The 25,353-nt window shown below is 35.3% G+C and overlaps 1 protein-coding gene across 1 annotated transcript in view; it reads right to left on the bottom strand.

The window, feature by feature from the left end:
* LOC132110273 (kinase non-catalytic C-lobe domain-containing protein 1) overlaps nt 1–24,764 on the bottom strand; it is a 50,171-nt gene extending 25,407 nt beyond the window's left edge. Inside the window, exons 1-13 of the mRNA XM_059516845.1 lie at nt 24,420–24,764; nt 20,221–20,419; nt 15,144–15,202; nt 11,657–11,803; nt 10,395–10,512; nt 9,091–9,680; nt 7,862–7,976; nt 7,251–7,322; nt 7,021–7,082; nt 6,793–6,951; nt 5,970–6,047; nt 3,045–3,135; nt 724–886 (exon numbers count right to left, since the gene is read on the bottom strand). Of these exons, the coding sequence (XP_059372828.1) occupies nt 724–886; nt 3,045–3,135; nt 5,970–6,047; nt 6,793–6,951; nt 7,021–7,082; nt 7,251–7,322; nt 7,862–7,976; nt 9,091–9,680; nt 10,395–10,512; nt 11,657–11,803; nt 15,144–15,202; nt 20,221–20,419; nt 24,420–24,530 (1,964 nt within the window). The 5' untranslated portion in view covers nt 24,531–24,764. The remainder of the gene's footprint in view (nt 1–723; nt 887–3,044; nt 3,136–5,969; nt 6,048–6,792; nt 6,952–7,020; nt 7,083–7,250; nt 7,323–7,861; nt 7,977–9,090; nt 9,681–10,394; nt 10,513–11,656; nt 11,804–15,143; nt 15,203–20,220; nt 20,420–24,419) is intronic.
* Nucleotides 24,765–25,353: the final 589 nt, after the last annotated feature.

Genomic DNA, 25,353 nt, shown 5'->3' with positions numbered 1-25,353 from the left:
AATGTTGAAAACCAACAACATAAAATAAAATTGATTAAATAATACATAAAAATAATGAATTTAAAATAAATAACCAAATAAATGTAATTAACACTTGAAAATAATAAAATTATTTTTTAAATAAAAATAATAAAATGTAAAAAAAAACTAACAACTTACAATAAAATAAATAAAATAATACTTACAAAAACAAACAAAAAATAGGGATTCAGATCAAGGTTATTGTTGTTACCTAAAACTAAAATTAATAATAAAAATAAATAATAAATAAAATAAAATAAATATCTATAATTTTCTTTTAGTTTAAGTTTAAGACCTAAAATTACTAACTGGAATTAAAATGAATAAAAACTAAAACTGAAATAAAAAATAATCAAACTTAAATAATAATGTTAAAACCACATAACAATTAGAAGAAGAAAAAACACTAAAATTAACATGAAAACTGAAAGTAAAAAAAAAAAGTTAATTTAAATCTCCTCTAAATCATCAATCTCAATAGATTGGGGAATCCGATCATTCCTGCTTCGCAAAAATACACCGATTCAAATAATTAGTAACCTAATGCACATCAACAACATTCATTTCATGAATTAACATATTATGAATACAAGTTTGGCTACTACCAAAGGCATTGATTCAATAAACATTCACTGATGACTTAATTACATTCAACATGATGCATTGTGGGGTTTCCTAAAATCAGTGAGTTTGCAGACCTACAGCTCAGACTGCGGGTGATGAGTCAGGATTATGGGGCTGAAGTGTGTGGAAGGAGAAGTGAACGCCTCGGGCAATCTGACGCTGGTGGAGGATTCTGGGTAATGATGGGGAACTGGACCAGCTACAGGCTCCAATCTGCCCTCGCTGGCCAATGGGACAAAACCTGAGAGAAAGACAACACGAACACACCTGCAGATTAACGCCAAACACATGTGAAGGACAATAATATATAGGCAACATACAGTTATTACACAACAGGGTGGATCTCATGAAAGACATTTCAACCTCAAATAAGAAACGATATTTTACATAATGAAAATGGCATTATTTTAGAAGCAAAAGCACATTTCCCCTCAAAAAACTCATTATGTTAATGTTGTCCGACGTTTTACTTTTGAGTATACAGTATATATATATACAGTATATATATACACACACATACAGGTGCTGGTCATATAATTAGAATATCATCAAAAAGTTGATTTATTTCAATAATTCCATTCAAAAAGTGAAACTTGTTTATTATATTCATTCATTACACACAAACTGAAATATTTCAAATGTTTATTTCGTTTAATTTTGATGATTATAACTGACAACTAAGGAAAATCCTAAATTCAGTATCTCAGAAAATTAGAATATTGTGAAAAGGTTCAATATCGAAGACACCTGGTGCCACACTCTAATCAGCTAATTAACTCAAAACCTTTAAAATGGCCTTTAAATGGTCTCTCAGTCTAGTTCTGTAGGCTACACAATCATGGGGAAAACTGCTGACTCGACAGTTGTCCAAAAGACGACCATTGACACCTTGCACAAGGAGGGCAAGACACAAAAGGTCATTGCAAAAGAGGCTGGCTGTTCACAGAGCTCTGTGTCCAAGCACATTAATAGAGAGGCGAAGGGAAGGAAAAGATGTGGTAGAAAAAAGTGTACAAGCAACAGGGATAACCGCACCCTGGAGAGGATTGTGAATCAAAACATATTCAAAAATGTTGAGATGAAAAGACAAGAAAAGGAAAAGTGCTAGTATTAGTTGGTTCGACAGCACTTAACCAACTAATACTAGCACTTTTCCTTTTCTTGTCTTTTCATTTATAAAAAAAAAAACCTGGCTATGCGTTCTATACTCGACTAACTGAGACTTGTCATGGCACTTGTATACTGTTGTTGTTCTCTTGTTGACCTGACTGCTTCTATTGTTCTCATTTGTAAGTCGCTTTGGATAAAAGCGTCTGCTAAATGATTAAATGTAAATGTAAAAATGTGGGGGAGATTCACAGAGTGGACTGCAGCTGGAGTCAGTGCTTCAAGAACCACTACACACAGACGTATGTAAGACATGGGTTTCAGCTGTCGCACTCCTGGTGTCAAGCCACTCTTGAACAACAGACAGCATCAGAAGTGTCTCGCTTCACAAAGGACTGGACTGCTGCTGAGTGGTCCACAGTTACGTTCCCTGATGAAAGTACATTTTGCATTTCCTTTGGATATCAAGGTCCCGGAGTCTGGAGGAAGAGAGGAGAGGCACACAATCCACGTTGCTTGAGGTCCCGTGTAAAGTTTCCACAGTCAGTGATGGTTTGGGGTGCCATGTCATCTGCTGGTGTTGGTCCACTGTGTTTTCTGAGGTCAAAGGTCAACACAGCCGTATCTCAAGACGTTTAGAGCACTTCATGTTTCCTGCTGCTGACCAACTTTATGGAGATGCAGATTTCATTTTCCAACAGGACTTGGCACCAGTGCCAAAGATACCAGCACCTGGTTTAAGGACCATGGTATCCCTGTTCTTAATTGGCCAGCAAACTCGCCTCAACTTAACCCCATAGAAGATCTCTGGGGTATTGTGAAGAGGAAGATGTGATATGCCAGACCCAAGAATGCAGAAGAGCTGAAGGCCACTATCAGAGCAACCTGGGCTCTCATAACACCTGAGCAGTGCCACAGACTGATCGACTCCATGCCACGCCGCATTGCTGCAATAATTCAGACAAAAGGAGCCCCAACTAAGTATTGAGTGCTGTACATGCTCATGGTAAAACAGTGAATTTGACAAAAATCATACAATTAAAGGTTGAGCTGGGGGTGTTTTTTTTTCGATGGCCGAAGGCTTTTGCACAGTAATACACACACATACATACATACAAATCAACAAAAGTTATTTGAGTGGGTATAATGTGCTTAAATTATGAAAAATTATTATTATTATTTTTTCATGCACAAAAAATTACTACTTCTTTCTTTTGATTTGAGGGTGAAATATGACCAGAATTTATTCTAGACAGGTTTTGTGAGATGTAAAAAAAAATGCAAATTCGCACCTGTCTTAACTTCTCCCAAGTGTGGGTCAGATGGGTTTTCAGCACACTCAGGAGAAGACCATTCCTCTGTATCTCTATTCCCATCGAATGCCTTCAATGAAAACCAGACTTGTTATGAGAAACTTGTCAACTGAAGGTAATGCATTAAGACAGGAAAGAGTTACAGACGAGAGTTTGGACTAAGAGCTGCTACGCTGATAGGATTTAGTCTTCATTAGTTTCTATTTCTTCTTTTGTACAAAGAATTTGAATAGAAACATTTGAAGCAAAGTTGATACTTAAGGCAAGATGCAGAAGCTTCAGCAAAGAATAAATGGATTTGCAGCACTAAACATACATTGCATTAGCTCAGCTAATAAATTCATTTTAAAAAGTGCTATCATTGTACTGCTATGATCAGCTGTTTGTTACGGGAAAGGATGTGCATGATCAGCGGTGAACTTGCTGCATTCTGAAAGGTTTAGATGTTTCTAATTTAATTTTCTACTTTTTAGATTGTGTTTTATTTACGTCTAGACCTAAATAGCCTTAAACGTACCCTTTACAATAATGAAATACTAATTAATGTTGTACAGTATAGGGGTTGCATGACTACTGATTTCTACTAGTCGATTTTTTTTAAACGACTACTCTTGGTTCATTGTAAATGAAAACACATTAAATCGTTTTTTTTCTAAATAAACGCGTATTAATGTATAGCCTTATGCAACAATTACATGAGTTAATTTTTAAAACTTTATAATTATGACATTTTTATATTTAAAGTTTCATGTAACAGCCAGTATTTGTATATGTAACAATCACAACATTCGGATACAACGTCGTACAGTTACTTGATAAGACCGTTATGACTTTATCTTTTTTTTTCTTCGTAGTTTTCACTGAAAAAGTATGTGGTGTTAAACTAAAATAATTATTAATTTCTAAAATATTTATCATGCAAGCAGAGAGATGTCGTGACAAACGTTTAGTGATCATTTGAACACCACTGAATCCATTCAGTGCGCACATTTTCATTACATTAACTCTTTAAACAAGTCTTAATGTTTGGTGAACTTCACTAAATAAGTGTGTTTGTGCCGCGCAAACCAGCAAAAGGTAAAGATGCAAACACGTAGACCAAGTCGAAAATGTATCCGTATCTAAGAAGATTATTAAATCTACTCTTGAGAGAGAACTGATTTGGTGTTTGAGAGACTGAGACGCGCAACGCTGCTGTTTGATAGGTGAGCGCGCGCTGTGCTTATTCCAACGCTATCTCACGACCAATTCGTATGTATTTTACGAGGTGGCTTATTCGCACGAATTTGTACGATCTCACTCGTACGATTTTATACGATTTGTCTAAACCCCAGTGACGGTTAGGTTTAGGGGCGGGGTTAGGTGTAGGTCATTCGTACAAGTTCATACGAATTGTGCAACTCGTAAAATACGTACAATTTGGCAAAAATCGTATGATTTTGTACGAGTGTGGTCGTACGAATAAGCCACCTCGTGAAAAATGTACGAATTGCCGTTCGATCGGGTTGCTTATTCCATTCATTCATTTCATATCGTATAGAGGTTTAAATAATTGCCTTTTAAACATTTACAAATAACATAACGTGTATGATGTATTATTATAGGTAAAAGTACTCTTGTAAAGCTCTACTTTCTGAGAGATGCAGGGAGAGGAACAGCAATGCGGTGTTTGATTTGCGCTCTTTTTACTCAAAGTTTACATTCATTCACTTCACACTCGTGACTTTAGAGGTCTGTGTACGGTTATCCAGCAAACACCAGACTGAGCCAGCTTCAGCCGAGTATTTAGGCAGAATTATTCTGAATTTATTTGTCATTTTTGAAGCTAAAAAAGGTATTCGGCTTCAGGCACAACCCTAATACTAACATTACATATTTTATTTTTACATGCAACATAGATAAGGTCATAGAAAGTAAAAGCTCAATGCAATATTGTAATCCTAAAATTCACGTCGTATACTTGCAAACTCTTTGTATGCATTATGGTTAATGCATGCTTGAGTAGTCGATTGTTTCCGACAGCGCTCGACTAGTCTATGCAAGCACTAGTACAGTATGACAAAAATTTCGCTGTATTTATGTGTGCATGCCCAGTAGAGCCAAACGCCTTGCCTCGCCTAGCCTTGCCGCGCACATTTGTCATATCCCGAACTTTGCATGTGTGTGTGCACTGTGTGCATCAGTCATTTTAATTTTTGACCACAGACATAATGTCAGCAACAGCAACATTATAAAGTAAATAAAAAGTAAATAAAGTACATAAAATAATTTGACCTTACAGCTCCAAACTCTGTTCGAGGGCCAGTGTCCTTTATAGTTTAGCTCCCAGGGTCGGACTGGGGGTAAAACCAGTACTCATTACCAGGGCCCCAAAGGAAGAGAGGGCCCTAGAAAAGTATGAATCTGAAATATATTTTATTTTACCTGGATATCTTCATGGGTGGGGGGCATGGGGGCCCATCAGGACTGCCTATGCATAGAGCCCGGGATCTTGTTTAACGCCCCTGTTAGCTTTAACCCTAATTATACACACTCGAACCTCTTTGGACTCGGTCTTGACTCAGTCTGGACTAGTCCTGGACTTGGAATGCAATCAATCAACTGGGGAAGTATGGTGATAAATATTAGCTTTATTATTTACCCTATTCAGCCGGGGAGTCTTGCCTTAAACACAACTGAGTCTCCAGAGCTGAAAGATCAACCTCTGAGCAAAATCAGTCAATGACTATTTGATAACCGAAGGTAGAGATGATGTTTCTGTGCCAGACAGTCGACGGCGGGTGAAGCACACAGACACTCTCACAGAAAACAAGATCACAGGACTGATGAAACCCTGGCCACGTGTGACTCCTTCAGATCTGCATCTGCACAGATCCTCTGGATGAAATAAGTGTGAGGCTTCACCTGATGAACACGGATGATGATCTGTGTCCACACGCTCTCGGCATTCGTTCCCTGGCGGGAGAGGTAATCACGGCACGACTAGAACATAAGAGCCGACATAAAGCACATTAGCACATTAAACAGCTTGGATGTGTTACAAGAGAGAACAGAACATGTGTTTGGATGAAAAAACAAGACATGCTTGGACTGCATAGAGAAACTCTTAATAAGTCTTAAGGATCATAAAGTCTATTCTATGACCATTAACACTCGATGAAAATTACACTAAATCCTGCCCCAAATTTGCACTAATATATGCAAAAAAAATGCAAATTCTGCATATAATGTTTATTACTTTAATTCAGTAATTAAAATTATCCTTTCTGGACAAAATACTTATAAAAATATATTAAAAGATTCTCATTTTTTTAAGCTATATATATATATATATATATATAATTGCTATAAAATCGCCATTATTTTTCTTTATAATAAATATGATTATTTATAAATAAATACATTAGTAATTCATTTTTCATATAAAAACTATTTTATTTATAATAAATATAATTATACACGATCTAACTATAGTTCTTGAAAAGTATACATTACTTATACAAAATTTTTTTTATAATAAAATAATAATAAACACAAATAATAATTATTAAAAAAATAACTATCGACAGATAGATTTAAAATTATATCCAAATTATATTATTCATGAAATATTGACTTTTTTTTAATAAATATAATACTTTTATAATCTTATCCAGTGTTTTAGAGTGAACGAGTGAAATCTGACTCCAGCATGTACGTTTTAAATGACTAAATGATTCACAAGTACCTTTTTCGCCATTTCAATAGAAGGTCTTTCGATTGGAGTACGTTTGGCCATCTCAAGCAGAAGCCTCTTGAGTTTTCTCGGCATGGCCAGCTTTTGATCGGGAGACAAATGAAACTTGGCTGTAGCCCAGAGAACAGCTGCGACCCCATACACACACGCCTAGAGACGAGCAAAGACACACTGTAAACCACATTCATTCAAATAGACACACCGTGTCACTAGACAGACCTTTTCTGTCACAATTCCATGTTCTTGAAACTCAGGAGCCAGAAAAAATGCATCACAGCGGGCTGAGAAGGAATAAAGGAACATAATTTTAATAAACAAATAAAATGATAATAATTGCATTCACTTTTAGACATGTGATGTTGTTCTAAAGTATAAAATTCTGTGATTTAATATCGACTCTTCATTGACAGCTGTTATGATGGTAATGAGATGTTCTGTAGTTCTCCTACCTGAGTTTTTAGGTCTCAGAAACAGCATCTCTCCTTCACAGCCCACATACACAGAGTCCAGACACAGGTAGTCTAATGTAACAAAACAGTTGTTTAAAAAAATACTGGTATAAGTTTGTGTTCAATGGAGATGGTTGGTATCAATCTGAACATGGGTAATTGGCAAATAAAGACAAAATTTTAGTTTAAAATTTATAGGAATGTCAAGTCTCTTCACAAAATCTTCAAGGCACAAAAGCAGCATATTAGAATGATTTCTATAAGGAAAAATTCAGCTTTGAACACAGCAATAAATCACATTTTAACAGATATTCACACAGAAAATACTAACACGATTTCACAATTTTTACTGTATTTTACTGTAAGTTAAATGCAGCCTTGTTGAGCAGAAGAAACTTATTTAAAAAATCAAAATTATTGCAAACTTTGAACTGGTAGTGTATGCATTAATTAATTGCGCTGTATACTAGTTTCACACTTTTTGAAGAGTTGCAGAGAAGAGGAAACCTTCTGGTAAATTTCCAGAAAATTTCTGAAAAAGGACAAATATTGCAATCCTGATTTTAAATGCAATATCATCAGCTACCTAACAGTTGCCGGTCCCCACTGACCTGGGAGGTCGATGTAGGTCTGTAGCGTTGAGAGACACGTGTAGCATAAAGCCCAGAGCTCACTGACTGAGAACGGCTGAGAAGAGCGCGACAGAAGATCTCGCAAAGAGATCCACTGAGAAAGAGACAAAGAAAATAACACACAATATCATTTTACATCAACATGAGTGCTGGATTTAGTCCTGGGATTAAGTTAGGACACTTCAATATACAATATAGGGTAAAAAACGTGTTAGTAGAGAGGAGAAAAAACTCACAGCTTTTAAAGATATTTAATAAAACTGAAATCTACAGATGCACATGTATAAAGTGCAATAAAATAAACACTTAAATGTTTTTTTTTAATAGTCTGAAAGATGGAATAGTACATTTCCACCACAGAATAAAAATAATAATAATAACAAAGTAATTACATTTGTTATCTCACAATTCTGACTTCTTTCCTTCTGATTTCTGAGTTTATATCTTGCAAAATCTGTTTTTTAGTTACCATCATGGAATAAAATAAATTAATTCTGACTTTATATCTCACAATTATAAGTATTTTGTACGCAATTGAGAATTTTCAGCTCAGAAATGCAAGCGAAAAAATCGAATTCTGATAAATAAACTTAACATTGAAAGAAAAATTCTAATTATGGGAAATAAGCTCAGAATTGAAAAGAAATGTGAGAAAAAAAATCAAAATTGCAAGAAAAAAATAAGATTGTGAGAAATAAGCGTTGAATTGAAAAAGTGTGAAAAAAATGTAAATTGAAAAAAAAAAAATCTAATCGCGAGAAATAAAAAAAGATTACGAGAAATAAGATCATAATAAAAAAAAATCTAGTTACTAGAAAATTGAAAAAACAAATTACCCCATGATTGCACGGGAAAAAAAAATCTAATTATGAGATATAAACTCACAAAAAAAAATCTAAAAGTGAGAAATAAATACAGAATTGCATGACAAAAATCTAGTTGTAAGAAATTGCATGCAAAATTCTGAGGAAAAAAGTAAAAACTATGAGATATGAATATAAAATTGTTAGATAAAAAGTCCCAATTACCTTATTTTTCTATTGCATGACGGACATTAGGCTCAACACACAGAAGGCATGTCATGTTATGGAAGCGAAATAGTTTAAAATGTAAAGACTGCATGAAAAAGCAATGGCCTTATCTGAAGTGTATCGCCTTAATTGAACATCAATAGTCATATTTGGATTGTTTTGCATCACCAAACGCACCTGATTCTGAGATTCCTCATTCAGGCACAACACAGATGTGTTGACGAGGCTGGAGCTGTGCACTTCGGCGTCTGTGTGAGTGTCTCCGTGTTCAGATGACGGGGGGCTTCGAGCTCCTGCAGCTTCAGTCTGATCTGTCTCACATGCGTGGGGTTCTTCCTCTCCCTCCGAGTCTGAATCCCTAGGTTTGGTCCTCCGCAGGCTCCCGCTCCAGCCCTCCTCCTCCGTGATCTCGGACAGGTCAGCCATCATCATGCTGATGGGTGTGTGGGACGGAGGAGAGAGCGCCGGGGGGTTGTTGGAGTCCGGGACGGAGCAGGAGCGGTTCAGGGCTCTCCTGGCTCTCCCCGGCCTCCTCTCCTGACTCCTCCTGTGCACTGGAGAACTGTTCTGAGACCTGCTGTCTGGAGAAAGCTCAGCCGAACCTCCGGACCAGACCAGACCTCTGCGTCTCAGCAGCAGCTCCTCACCGTCGTATGAATCAGACGAGTAGTTTCTCATCATGGTCCGATCTCCGGCGGGATGCTCCATGGAGTTCGATCTCGAGGCTCTGAGATCCAGAAACTGGAAACTGGATTTCTCCCATCCATCTGTGAACAGACAGAACGATTTGAGCGTGCCAGATACTAGATCAGCGATTCACAGACACTTTCATACTTGATATTTTTAAGTTTAAAAATAATCATTTTAATAATTTAACAAAAAATGTGCATGTTCATGGTTTTCATGACATGCAGGTAAACGAATAAAATATTTTTTATTACTTTTTATCATTTATTAATCTCTGATGTTAGATAATGGTCACATTATATGCAAGTAAACTAATAATTATTTATTTTTTTATTCTCTGATGCGAGTTAATGGTCACATGACATGAAGGTTAAAAAATAAATATTTTTATTATTATTTATCTAATTTATTTTTTATTTATTATTCTCTGACATCAGTAAATGTTCACATCATGTTGGTAAACTTTTTTTTTTTTTTTTACATTATTAATATTATTCTCCGATGACAAATGGCATGCAGGTAAACTAACAAAATAATTTTATTATTTATTAATTTTTAATTATTTATTATTCTCTGATGTCAGAAGTTGGTCAAATGGCATGCAGGTAAACAAATACAATAATTGCATTATTTATTATATTTTTATAGCATTTTATTTTAATCATTAAAAATATAAATACGCCTTATGACACTTTTAGGTATTTTTATTGACATTTTTGGATTGAATTATCAGCTCATAAACCACTTGTGATTCCCTCACAGAGCATGAGATGCAGTGCGTTATGAGCTCACACCTTGCAGAGCAGCGATGGAGTCGATGGACAGGACTCTTCGGCCGATAGCAGACAGTTTTCGGCAGATGACTGCAGACGAGACGTCACCGAGTACAGCCTCCGTCTGAGAGACGATATCCTGAAGACAGAGACCATATTACTCACTGCTTTAGAGACACTGAAATCACAGCAAATTGATTAGACAGATATTGAGAGTCAAGGTACACTAGTCTTCAATAACCACTCGGTAACAAAAACAAAACACTAGGTGGACGCTTCAATTTCATGGACAGATTTGAGAAACCTTACTAATGCACTCAGATGTAAGTGTGAGAACATGATCGCCAGAATAAGACACGGTATAATTCACATAGATGAAAATCTGCCTCTTTATTAAATCAAATCATCCTTAAAAAGTTCATGTTGTACATTTTAGTTATTTAAATCTCCACAGAAAGTCACAGACCTTCAGAACAAGTCTGTTTTCATCAAGCTCCTATCAGGGTTATTATAGTAAACTAACTAAAACCATTAAATTCTTTTTTTACTTGAAATAGAATAGACATTAAGTGTAATAAAATAAACACACACACACACATATATATATATATATGAACAAAAAAGTTGTAATTTTTAATTATTTAATTTAATGTATTATTAAAACGTATTTATTTCTTATTAATCTCTGATGTCAGATAATGGTTGCAATGCAGGTAAAGTAATAAAATATTTGTATTATTTATTATTCTCTGATCAGATAATGGTCACATGACATGCAGATAAACAAATAAAATATAAAATATAAACTTTTTATTATTTACTATTCTCTGATATCAGTTAATGGTCACGACACGCAGGTAAAAAAAATAGATTTTATATATATATATTTAAATTATATATATATATATATTATTTTTTTATTATTATTAATTTGTATATGATTTATTATTTATCAATTATTAATTATTTTATTATTATTATTATTATATTATTCTCTGATATCAATTTTATTTATTAGATTTTTAATAGTGTTTTATTTTAATTGTTAAAAATACTTGACAGCAATATTATTAGTTAACAAACAAAAAACATAAAAAAAACATTTAGTAACTTGAAATAAAATAAACAATAACTGAAATAAAATATATAAAAAAGCTTAAACTTATTTTATTTCAGCTAGTTGCCTAAGCAAAATTAATATTCTCATTTAGTTTAGCTTAATGTAGATATACAATGTATGTAGATTTTTATGTTAAATTAACAATGAGAATAATGTGCTGAACCTGGACTGGTGGTCGATCCTCAGGTTTCTCTCGCTGCATCTGCTTCAACAAACACCTGCTCTCTTCACTCAACTCCACCTGAAGCTCCGCCTCCGACACAGAGTCCAGCGCCGCCCACAGGGTGGAGCCTAACGAGAACATGTGACCCTGAGAGAGAGACAGAGAGAGCGAGACAGAGAGAGAGAGAGAGAGAGAGAGAGAGAGAGAGAGAACACTCGGTGAAAAGGCTCAGAGGGCTTTCTATGCTATAAAGTCACGATGTGGACACTTAAAATTACCCATTAAAACCTGGATAAAATTATATAATTCAATAATAAAACCAATTCTTTTATATGGATGTGAAATTTGGGGGCCAGGACTAAATTTAAAAAATTGGGATAAAACATCAGCAGAAAAATTACAATTGGAAATTGGCAAAAATATTCTGGGGGTTGACAGAAACACGTCCACTGCAGCCTGCAGGGCTGAGCTGGGCCTGTACCCGCTGAACATGGAGATCCAGAAGAGATGTGTTCAGTTCTGGCATCACCTCCATCAGTCTGACCCAGAGTCAGTGCAATATAAAGCCCTCCTCGCCAATGAAAGCTCAGCAGAACCTCATCCTCTGAACTCACTCGCTCTTCAACTCGTCCATCAACCCCAAACCTTTTATTAACCATATCCACAAACATCTAAAAGTCACTCATGATCAAGCACTAAAAGCACATTTTGCCCTCCAGAATAAACTGCAATGTTACTCGGCCCTCAATAGAACCACTAAATTGGCCAGTTATCTATTTATTAAACATTTTAAAGAAAGACAAATCCTCTCCAAATACAGATGAAGTGAGCATGATCTAGAGATAGAGAGAGGAAGACAGAGAGAGAGCAGAGGATCTGTAGACACTGTGACCTACAGCACATCGAGGATGAGGAACACTTTCTGCTCTTCTGCTCTAAATACACCAGTATAAGAGAAACCTTTCTGCCCAGGTTTCAAATCTTAATTCCATCATTCTCTGAACTGAGCGACACTGACAAAATGTTCTTCTTACTGGGAGAAGATGATAGTACAGCTGCACTAGCGGCTAAATATGTGTTAGCTATTCACAACGCCAGAGTCAGCTAATTCTCTAGAGAGACCGACTGCATTTATCTATTTATTTTATATTTACTATGCTACATATGACATGATCTGTACATATATGTTTTGTTTGTTTGTTTTATTACTTATATATGATATGTTGATGCTTTGGCAACATTGTGTTTCACAGTCATGCTAATAAAGCTCATTTGAATTTGAATTTGAATTTGAGAGAGAGAGAGAGAGAGAGAAACAATATTTTCTTGCCAGCAGTTAAATATTTTCAGTTTGCAACCTGCATCTGGTCCACTAGATAAAATTGGTTATATGAAGTTGTAATGTATCATATTGTGCATTATGAGTCTGATTTTGTACAATAAAAAATTGCAAATGTATTTTCTTCTTTATTTTATTTATTAGTTCAGTAAATAAAACAAAGGCTATTTTCCTTGTGTAGTCGGAAAAAACTAGTCACCCTAAAAATGAAATATTAATATGAAATTAAATAACATTGTATATAACGTATATCATTAAAATGACAAAGTTACTTAAATTATGGAATGAAGATGTAAATAAATAAATAAAACGATGAAAAAAAGTCTCCATCTGAAAATAAATAAATATACATATGAATTATAAAAAAATATGTATAAAGTTTTTAATTATAGCATTATTAAAATTAAATTACAAAATTATTCAAATGACATGCAAAAACATAAAAAATTATGCTATAAATATGCAATTATGCACAGAAAATTAAAACAATATTATAAAAATTATGTTATGAACATCAAAATAAAAACATGAAGTATTACGTATAAAATTAAAATGACAACATTTAATAAAATTATGTAATTAACATTAATTACATAACATTAATAAACATGCTAACAGGGCCTCCATCTGAAAAAAGAGAAGTATATTAAGTATAAAATTAAAAATATTTTATGATTATGCAAATACAAATACTATTAAAATGATGTTACGAACATGCAAAAATAAAAAGTTCTATCAGATGCATGATATTTTCTTCTCATTAATCAGTTGTTTTATTGGTCAGCATGCAGCAATCTGTACTCTCCATCAAAGCTGACTCCTCTGTCAGTAATAAATCACCTTTCAATAAAACAAGATCAGAAATGCAGCAAAAAACCCAATAAAAAAACATCATGATTGCATATACCTGAAGCTAACATGCATCCGATCATCAGCATTTCAGAAAACATCCTCAACTTGTGTTTAAAATAAAAATCTGTTTCTTCCCCTTCTGAAAGAAACATTACGTAAGATCTTTCATCTCAGAAAAGCAAGCCGCCTCCAGTCATTCTGGCTCGTGGTTCTCACACGTTTGATGTTTAATACAGTACAGAGTTATGGATTATAAACACATATAATATAGAAGCCAGTGGGTTGTTTGCATTTAATATTATGGCACGAACATCTTTGTGCTAGTGTGGAATTAGCTGGAAGTTGAATGTTTTGGCTCACAGATCACAGTCCTCAGGGCTTATGACTCATATAATATCATATCTGTGTGTCATGGCTCATCAGCATCATTCACACACCTTCCAGACTTACCTTTTACAGATATATTATGATCGGTAATATTCCTAAAAATGCATCATTTTAATTTTACTCACATTGTGTTGTATTTTGTCAGTTTTATTAGCTTTTTAAATAGTTTTTATACATTTTTATTTCAGTGATTTTTTTTCAGATGAAGTTTATTAAGTTTTTCAGTTTTATTAACAATAATCTTGGTGTCCAATCCAATAAACATGACAAGAAATATATATATATATATATATATATATATATATATATATATATATATATATATATATTTTTTTTTTTTAAGGTAAAATTCATTTGAATAATCTTGGTTTCTAATGCAATTAACATAAAAAGCTAAATATTGTGCTTTTTATATATAAGTTACACTTTGAGATACTAATATAGTTTATTTTAATATTTTGAATTATTTATTTATTTTTCTGTTTAACTTTAATTTTACTTAAAGTTTTAGTAATTTTGTTGTTTTGTCATTAGAATTTTTTTAATGTCTATAAAGTTTTATACATTTTTATTTAATTTATTTTAGCATGTTAAACCAACTGAAAATGAAAAAAAAAAGAAAAACTTTTATATTTTATTTGAAATATTATATTTTATTTTTAAATACATTATGTTTTTTTTATTTTATGTCAACATTTATTTTACATGTATTTCAAGTAACATTTATTTTTATTTTTGTTTTTATTTAATAAAATAATCTTGATGTCTAATGCAATTAATATAAAAAAATATATATTATATATATTATATGCCTTCTGTGTTAGTCTTTCAGGATAAGTTACAGTATCAGTACGACTGTATATTTGTAATGCGTGTTTATAACAAGCTCCTGGATTCATGCTTTCTCACCTCAAATGTGCTTCCAGTCTTATCAAACTCTGGGGGAACAAAACAGCCATCAGGATCATCTGAGAACAAGGACAAAACAAGAAAATCAACTTGATTCAAACACAGTCGAATCTGAGCAATGCATCTTCATGCAATAAGTCATGAGAGATAGAAATCACACAAACTGATAAGACATGAAAGAAAGCACAGATGCATGTGCTCTATTAATAGTTCTCTCAGAAAGACACAAAAGCGCAGAATGATCAAACGCTCTGGCGCTGATGTTTAATTATATTGTTTTCTCTCTGTAAGTAAGTAAGTGAGTCCTAGTCTAACTAGGCCAGGCTGAAGAGGATTCACATTCCCCTCCAGATGCTTCTGCAGAGCTCTGCAGCTGAAATAGGCCAGGCTTTCTCCTCCCAAGGGTGTCAGATCCTCCAGAAGCTCCTCAGGGTTATGCCATCGGTATATTTAGACAGCATGCAGTTGAGAAATGGGTAAGAGGACGAAAACAGTGGTTACTTTTATATAGTTCTCAGTCTCAATCTTCACCTGTGAGACCTGAAGCAGATCTAGACCTTTTTCCTTGATGGCTTTGGACTTACATTTGTGATTTCACAAGCTTAGAGAAGTGGTTCACTGGAAAACATACAGTGACAATGTTTCACGTATTACATGACGGCATATTTGTTGAAGAACCAGGGCCTATAATTAACACTCGTCAAGCGCCAAATGTATGGAGCCAAAAGAGTCTCAATAAAGATAAATGCACATACTACATTCACATATGCACACACATGATTCATAAATACAAACACAGGATACACAAATGCGCACAAAATTTACAAATGCACACACAAATTTAAAAAGCACAGAAGATTCACAAATGCATACAAAATTCAGAAGTCTACACAAAATTCAGAAATACACACAAAATTCAGAAATGCAACATTTGCAACAGGACAAGATTCAGAAATGTATTTCTGATGCACACACACATATATCTTGATTTACAAACTGCTTGCAGTCTGTGTACTTCACTGCATTTGTGTGTGAATTTTGAGACTCCCCTGACTTGGCTCGACACACAAATGCCTTTTTTTAAACAGGGAATGATCTGCAACCAATCAGATATCTCCCTTGTTTTAGCCAATCACAAGGATGCACCCCACGCGGGGGATTGTTGAGGAAAGTGAGTTGCTCTCTGCGTGAGGAAAGTGAGTCGTTCGATGCATGACTCGTGAGGAAAGTGAATCGTTCGCTGCGTGAGGAAAGTGACTCTCTGGCTGCGGAAAGTGGGTCGCTGGCTGCGTGAGGTAAGTGAGTCGTTCGCTGCGTGACTCGTGAGGAAAGTGAATCGTTCGCTGCGTGAGGAAAATGAGTCGTTCGCTGCGAGAGGAAAGTGAGTCGTTCGATGCATGACTCGTGAGGAAATTGAATAATTCGCTGCGTGAGGAAAGTGACTCTCTGGCTGCGGAAAGTGGGTCGCTGGCTGCGTGAGGTAAGTGAGTCGTTCGCTGAGGAAAGTGAGTCGTTCGCTGCGTGAGGAAAGTGAGTTGTTTGCTGAGGAAAGTGAGTCGTTCGCTGCGAGAGGAAAGTGACTCTCCGGCTGCGCAAAGTGGGTCGCCCGCTGCGTGAGGTAAGTGAGTCGTTCGCTGAGGAAAGTGAGTCATTCGCTGCGTGAGGAAAGGGAGTTGTTTGCTGAGGAAAGTGAATCGTTCGCTGCGTGAGGAAAGTGACTCTCCGGCTGCGCAAAGTGGGTCGCCGGCTGCGTGAGGTAAGTGAGTCGTTCGCTGCGTAACTCGTGAGGAAAGTGAATCGTTCGCTGCGTGAGGAAAATGAGTCGTTTGCTGCGAGAGGAAAGTGAGTCGTTCGATGCATGACTCGTGAGGAAATTGAATAATTCGCTGCGTGAGGAAAGTGACTCTCTGGCTGCGGAAAGTGGGTCGCTGGCTGCGTGAGGTAAGTGAGTCGTTCGCTGAGGAAAGTGAGTCGTTCGCTGCGTGAGGAAAGTGAGTTGTTTGCTGAGGAAAATGAGTCGTTCGCTGCGAGAGGAAAGTGACTCTCCGGCTGCGCAAAGTGGGTCGCCGGCTGCGTGAGGTAAGTGAGTCGTTCGCTGAGGAAAGTGAGTCATTCGCTGCGTGAGGAAAGTGAGTTGTTTGCTGAGGAAAGTGAATCGTTCGCTGCGAGAGGAAAGTGACTCTCCGGCTGCGCAAAGTGGGTCGCCGGCTGCGTGAGGTAAGTGAGTCGTTCGCTGAGGAAAGTGAGTCGTTCGCTGCGTGACTCGTGAGGAAAGTGAATCGTTCGCTGCGTGAGGAAAATGAGTCGCTCGCTGCGAGAGGAAAGTGAGTCGTTCGATGCATGACTCGTGAGGAAATTGAATCGTTCGCTGCGTGAGGAAAGTGACTCTCCGGCTGCGGAAAGTGGGTCGCCGGCTGCGTGAGGCAAGTGAGTCGTTCGCTGAGGAAAGTGAGTCGTTCGATGCGTGAGGAAAGTGAGTTGTTGCTGAGGAAAGTGAGTCGTTCGCTGCGAGAGGAAAGTGACTCTCCGGCTGCGCAAAGTTGGTCGCCGGCTGCGTGAGGTAAGTGAGTCGTTCGCTGAGGAAAGTGAGTCGTTCGCTGCGTGAGGAAAGTGAGTTGTTGCTGAGGAAAGTGAGTCGTTCGCTGCGAGAGGAAAGTGACTCTCCGGCTGCGCAAAGTTGGTCGCCGGCTGCGTGAGGTAAGTGAGTCGTTCGCTGAGGAAAGTGAGTCGTTCGCTGCGTGAGGAAAGTGAGTCGTTCGCTGAGGAAAGTGAGTCGTTCGCTGCATGAGGAAAGTGACTCTCTGGCTGCGCAAAGTGAGTCGTTCGCTGCGTGAGGAAAGTGAGTTGTTCGCTGATTGGCTTATAAGTAAACAATCCCCCGCGTGGGGTGCATTCTTGTGATTGGCTAAAACAAGGGAGATATCTGATTGGTTGCAGATCATTCCCTGTTTAAAAAAAGGCATTTGTGTGTCGAGCCAAGTCAGGGGAGTCTCAAAATTCACACACAAATGCAGTGAAGTTCACAGACTGCAAGCAGTTTGTAAATCAAGATATATTTGTGTGTGCATCAGAAATACATTTCTGAATCTTGTCCTGTGCATTTGTGAATCTTGAGCGCATTTGTAAATGTTTTTTTGCATTTCTGAATTGTGTGTGTATTTCTGAATTTTGTGTGCATTTCTGAATTTTGTATGCATTTGTGAATCTTCTGTGCTTTTTAAATTTTGTGTGTGCATTTGTGAATTTTGTGCGCATTTGTGTATCCTGTGTGTGTATTTATAAATTATGTGTGTGCATGTATGAATCCTATGTGTGCATATGTGAATGTAGTGTGTGCATTTATATTTATTGAGACTCTTTTGGCTCCATACAAATGTGAGTAAAAATCAGCATTGGCGAGTAAATGAAACGCTTTTGGCCAGTGGCTTTTTTATAACAATGCCTGAGAACATGATATGGTTTAGTGCACTGATCAAATCACAAAGACTGCACTGTAATCTGTAATCTTTTGTTAAGTTTAAATATAGCGTTTAATTGTAGAAATATTAAATTATTGAAAATACTAAATCAGCTACTTTTTAATATGAAACTTCAACTGCCAGTAGGTGGCAGCAAGTGACTGTTTTAATAAGTGGGTTGAATCCTTAAATCAGCTGGTTTGTTTAAAACACTATGATTCATTTAACTTCGCAAATGGCTGTACTTACTGCCTGATTGAATCATTTACTGCTCCGTTTAACGCTGAGGAACAAAACACTGTTTTGCTTGGAGACGCAGCGCTTCTGCTGTTTGTTCTGTTTTTTTCTTTTTGATGAAGCAAAATGGAATTTTGTGTCTGAAAGTTACTCAGTAACATGTCGTTTATAGTACATTTGCAATCACGCAGATATTCTTAAAAATAGGTGTCTTGCTTGTGCGATAAGCTAAGTCCCATATCACATCAAAACCAGAAACTCATGAAATGGCATTTTTATTTTTTAAATTCATTTTGATGACATTTCTGCCCCATTGTAGTTTTTGAGAGAATGCTCAAAAACTAAAGTAATAAAGTAATACTCTGTAAAGTAATTATGTGTGAACTAGAGGTTGACCGATGTATCGGTTTTGCCGATTAATCAGCACCGATATTTGATTGCTGGAACTATCTGTTAACGAAAAAATTTCCATGCCGATAGTTTTCCGGGTTTTGTTCATTACTGAAGCGGCTGAGAAGCTCTGCTGTCATTCTACAGTACGAGAGTGAGAGCGACCCCTAGTGGAGGAATCACTGACGCCTTTGGCTGATTGTCGGCGTGGCGCTGCACTTTTTGCCTAGTGTGCAATTGCCATATTTTGTTATTTTGATTATATAGGTGTGAGAGTATGCATACAATATTAATATGCATGTAATTTCAATGCTATTGCCTTTGTGCAGATATTTAAATATGGCCAACTAGATAGTGTGTTAATGTCTACATCTACTAATAATTTTTAAGTTCCTTCTGTTAACAGTAGTTAATGAATTTAAAGGTCAATATATGAATAATATTCAATAATATTGTTATTCACGTACAAAGTAGGTTCAGTAATGTATTTTTTATTAGTAAAGCACCGTTTTCGTTCAATTATTTTAATATCGGTTGATTAATCGGTATCGGCCGGTGTGGTCCAGTATCGGTAAAAATCCACTATTGGTCGACCTCTAGCATGAACATATGAGAATTTATCATTCCAAATATGTGCTCTTTTGGGCTAAAGCCTTAATGGAGCTGTTTAAGGTAGCAATGTGATCAAATTAATAGCTGCAGACGCAGTTGAATACATGTGCACTTCTTCAATGTCAAATAATCAATGCTTTTTACACTTGTAGGAGGGTGTCATACATGTTATCATTATGCAAACAAATGCATCCATTATCTTTACAATGGAACAGCGTGTGAGGTGCACATGAAAAATCACACTTCTGAAGACAGAGCGCTCTCGATTTCAAAAGAACACGTCTGTCAAAACCATTCATTATAGATATGCATTAAAAGCAATGTTTCGTGACTAAAGTGAGTGCTGAGTGTTAGTTTGACTCATGCAGCTGGTGACTCACCGTTGAGCTGCTCCATGAAGCACACATTACCGTGAGCGTTGAAGGCCAGTGTGTCGGGCGTAACACAGAGGGTGTAAAAGAGCGGCGAGAGGCTGATGCTCTGGAGAGAACAAACACACTCCACACACACCGCCCACAACTCCTGCTCCGACAGCCCACCTTCCCGCAGACACAGAATATCAGCCAGAGATACGTTCTCCTGAGGATGCAAAGCACATTCGAGAGATCAGACTCATGCATGCACAAATGCACACATGTATGGGTTCAAACGTCTTTGAAAACTAGTGGAAACATGTTTGCATTTATCTAGTTTAATGCAAAAAAATAATAATAATGCACTTATTATTTTAATAGCTTAATAGCAAAAGTCTAATGCCAGTGAACACACACCCACATACATCAGCAGTCAAAAGTTTTGAATAATTATGATTTGTTAATGTTTTGGAGAGTATCTTCTGCTCATTCATTTGCATTTACTTGATCAAAAATATAGGAAAAAATTGTAAAATGTTGCTACAATTTAAAATCTTTTTTTTATGTGATTATACTGTAAACTGTAATTTTATTTCTGTGATGCTCCGCTGTATTTTCAGCATCATTCCTCCAGTCTTCAGTGTCACATGATCTTCAGAAATCAGAATAATATGATGATTTACTGCTCAAGAAACATTTCTGATTATTATCAGTGTTGAAAATACTTGTGCTGCACAATATTTATTTTGTAAAATTATTATACATTTTATTTTTCAGGAATCACAGATGAATAGAAAGTTCAAAACAACAGCATTTATTTTAAATAGAAATCTTTTGTAACATTATAAATGTCTTCACTGTCAGTTTTGATCAATTTAATGCATCCTTGATTAATAAAATATTCAATAATGTTTGTACTTGCCCTTTTGAAAGGTATGGTATCATGGTTTCCAAAAAAATCTTTTTGGTACTTGACATGAAATATAACACATTGTAGCAACATTTCTCATTTTAATTTAATTTAAATGATGTACTAAAATAATTTTTAAAAAAAATTCATATATATATATATATATATATATATATATATATATATATATATATATATGAGGGGCTGACTAATAGTATTTTTAAGGGCTGATGCCGATACCGATTATTACAGATCAAGTAGACAGCTAACCAATATTTTAAACCGATATAAATATCTGGTTTAAAAATGAAAAGTAATGTCAAAATAAATAATATCAAGGGCTCTGACAAAAACTTTCTTTAAATGCTTTTAAATGATTTTATCGGCAAATCGGTTTTTTAAATGACAGATACTGATAAGCATAAAAAGCTTAATATTGGTGCCCATAATCGGTTGACCCCTAATATATATATAAAATAACACAGCATATCAGAATGATTAATGAAGGATCATGTGACTTTGACTGGACAAGACTGGAATGATAATGGTGAAAATTCTTCTTTTATCATAACAATAAATTGCATTTTACTGTATATTCACATTGCTTTATTTAAATAACTATTTTACTATGTTATTAGTTATTTAAATTGTAATAATATTTCATAATTTTGACTGTGTTTTTGATCAAATAAATGCAGCCTTGATGAGCAGACGAGACTTCTTTCAAAAACATTAAATCATCTATATCTACATACACATACAGTACAAAACTCCATCGACCCATTAACTGCAGTGGAATATTCCACAGATGACAAAGCACAGATTGTAATAAGTTCCACTATGATGTCAGCAGTATCTGTACATTATTGTGCTCCAATTCCTAATTTCATTTCCATGTGGAATGTGTGTTTGGCAGATATGTGAAGGACAGCTGTATGTTTTCCTCTAAAGTCGGGTCTAAACTACATTTTCACACACTCAGAAGAAAACGCCTCACTGATGATGCTGGGACATTGTTATGCAGTTACTAATATGCTTACAAGCCAAACTCCATGCATACTCATTTTCCTTCATAAGGAAATAATCAAATCATGACTAGATAACAGATTCATCTTCACAGATGGAAGTCATAAGCAGATTTACTGCAAGATGATCTTTAAAGAATTTTGCACTTCATCTGCTTAATAAATAGCAGATGAATATTCTGCCGCTTCAGAAGGATCTGATTTCTGATCCAAAAACAAGCTCATGTCAGTGATGATGTCATAGTTCGTAAAATTTTTAAATGTAAACAAGTAATACAAAATACTAAAAAAAAAAAAAAAATTAGAGGAAAAAAATTAAGTAAAAATAAGAAGATAAAAAAATAAAGAAACGAAGTACTATAACAGTGAGGATGAAAGTAGGCGTAATAAAGTAACTGAATACAAACTAAATATTTTCCAACTAATATTATACATTAAATATTCATTTTGACAGAATAAATGTGGTCTTTATAAAGATGCCTTTAAAAAATATTTAGAAATTAGATTAAAATAATTAAAACATTAGATCAAAATAAACAATTGGATTAAAATAAACTAATAAATAATCAATACAAATGAGATAAAAAAAATACTGAATTAAAATATATTACATTTAATTTAATACATTTAAATATTAAACATATTTAAACAAACACAAATAAAGTGATATAAAAACAGTATTATAAGCAGGGTGATAGTAGAAGTAGTTTAACAGAAACTAAATATTATGCAAAATCATTTAAGACATTGATTGAAATAGATATTTAATTATATGCAAACAAATATACAACATTACAACTAGGTTAAAAGCATGTAATAAAGTAACAAAGAATGATGTTTTAGAGTACATGTCACTGTTTAAAAAATAAATAATTCCTAGTATTTCCCTAATTGCTATTATTGCTGTAATTTTTACGTTAGTAGTTAATTTAACGGTGACTTCATTGTAAACAGGGCCAAGAGATGAAGTCACTGTATTATGCTGTAAAGTCTTCAATATTATATGCAAAGGCTTGTTTAATTATAGATTAATTACTAGCTATCTAAAAACAGTCATTATTCCCATTGCATTTAGTGATGCTGTATTTACAGTACAGAGACACAGACATCACGCACTGCAGCTTTAACTGTAATAATGTCACGTCTGTATTGCAATGGCTCTTAGCTTCCCAGCATGCACTGCAGTATGAATAAATGATACGGTTGCACTGTTTTCGCTGTCACTTATAGTTACTGTAACACAACAGACTAACACATGACTTGACTCTCAGAGAAAAGAGCGTGTTTATTCACTAGTAACTCTGGAGCTGAACAATAATGTGTTTATAGGGCATAAAGTTGCCGTCTCATGCAGCTGTTTGGGCACAAACCTGGAAATAGACAATCTCCCGTGAGAACAGAGCGTTTCTCCTGAAGCTCCCTGCAATCTCTCACACACACCGGCCTACTTAAGATTGTCCTGAACCTCACACTTCACAATCATGTTTATTAGTAGGTCATCATGAGAAGCGATCTTCAATGGCATCTCGGGAAATGCTTACATGTTTGTTCCTCCGGGAGTTGAAATACTGACTATTCCTTGTTTTTACATAAAATGTATATTTTACCAAAACCCATCCGCTGACCCAGTTAGCCTCTTTCCACTTTTAGTACTGTGGCGGTACCATAGTAAAGTGATGGCCATAACATGGTACAGAAAGAATTTAATATTCACGTACCAGAGTATTTACATCGTATCATAATCAAAGTAAAAATTAAAAAAAAAGAAGAAAAAAAAGATACATGGTATAAACATATATTGACATGAAAAAAGTGTAAATAAATATGTTTTATATATATATATATATATATATATTTTTTTTTTTTTTTTTTTTTTTTTTTTTTTTTACATATATTTAATAACATATTTGTTTTTATTTATAATAATTATAGAATAATAATTTTTCAAAAATTATATACACACACACACACACACATATATATATATATATATATATATATATATATATATATATATATATATATATATATATATATAATATTTACATGTATATTTTATTATATAAATATCGTTTGTGTGTGTGTTTGTACATATATATATATATAAGACACATGAACACGGGAACACATGATAGGTATAAACTGATAGCCTGAATGCACTGTTAGATATTTAGGGATTTGTGAAATGTTTTAGTAATATTTTACATGTGTGATATCAGCATTTCTACACAATGTCCTCGTGAGACCCTGTCAAGCACCTGTCAATCAATCAATCAATCAATCAGACTGACCTCGTCCTCAAGCAGTGGAGGGAGACGCTCAGCTCCGCGCTTCTTCTCCTCTTCCTCTTCCTCTTCCTCATCCTCATCCAGGACGGCTGCGGCGCTCCCGAGCGTCCCCATAACGCGTCCCGATCGATCACAGAGCAGCTGGAGCCTCGGGTCCTCTCGCGCTCTCCCGGTAACGCGCGCGCCGCGCCGCGTCGCGTCACGCCGAAGGACTCGCTCAGATCAGTCACGCGCCAGCGATTCTTCCGCGCATCGATAACCGATGGCAACCGGGGAGTTTACTAACTCTGCTGCCATAGTAACGACGCGATTACTACGCGAGGCGCGAGCGTCTTCAGCAGCTGCGCGCGCACGCGACACTATTTCACCCAGTATGACTCGCAGATGCGTCATAAGCGTTTCCCCTTACAATATCTGCCATACTTCGCTTCTAGAAGGTCTCTAAAGCAATAAAATAGCAAAAGATTGATAAATCCTTACAAAGAAACGGTTCTGTGTGCGGTCACATTGATAATGGGGCAAGTTGTCACACATGTTATTTAACATTTAAATTTTTACCTTTGTGTTCCATCTTACTTATTTCAACAATAATATATATATATATATATATATATATAGATAGATAGATAGATAGATAGATAGATAGATAGATAGATAGATAGATAGATAGATATAATAATAATATTTTTTTTTTCTCAATGTCAATATACAGAAGGTTCCCAGTTTGATAATTTAGTAATAAAATTAAGCTAACCTGAGAAATATTGACAAGTAAAGAGTGTGACAACTAGCCCCGGTCTCCCCTACACTGCGGAACTAAAGGTTTACAGTATTCCTGTACCATCACATCTGGCTTCAGTTATAATTATGAGTATTAAAGAATAATATGAGTAGCATAAAAGGTGTTTATAAAACAAAGATTATGTTTTGCAAGAAA

This window comes from Carassius carassius, chromosome 30, assembly GCF_963082965.1.
Source record: "Carassius carassius chromosome 30, fCarCar2.1, whole genome shotgun sequence".
Lineage (NCBI taxonomy): Eukaryota > Metazoa > Chordata > Actinopteri > Cypriniformes > Cyprinidae > Carassius > Carassius carassius.
This window is presented reverse-complemented; position numbering and strand designations above follow the sequence as displayed.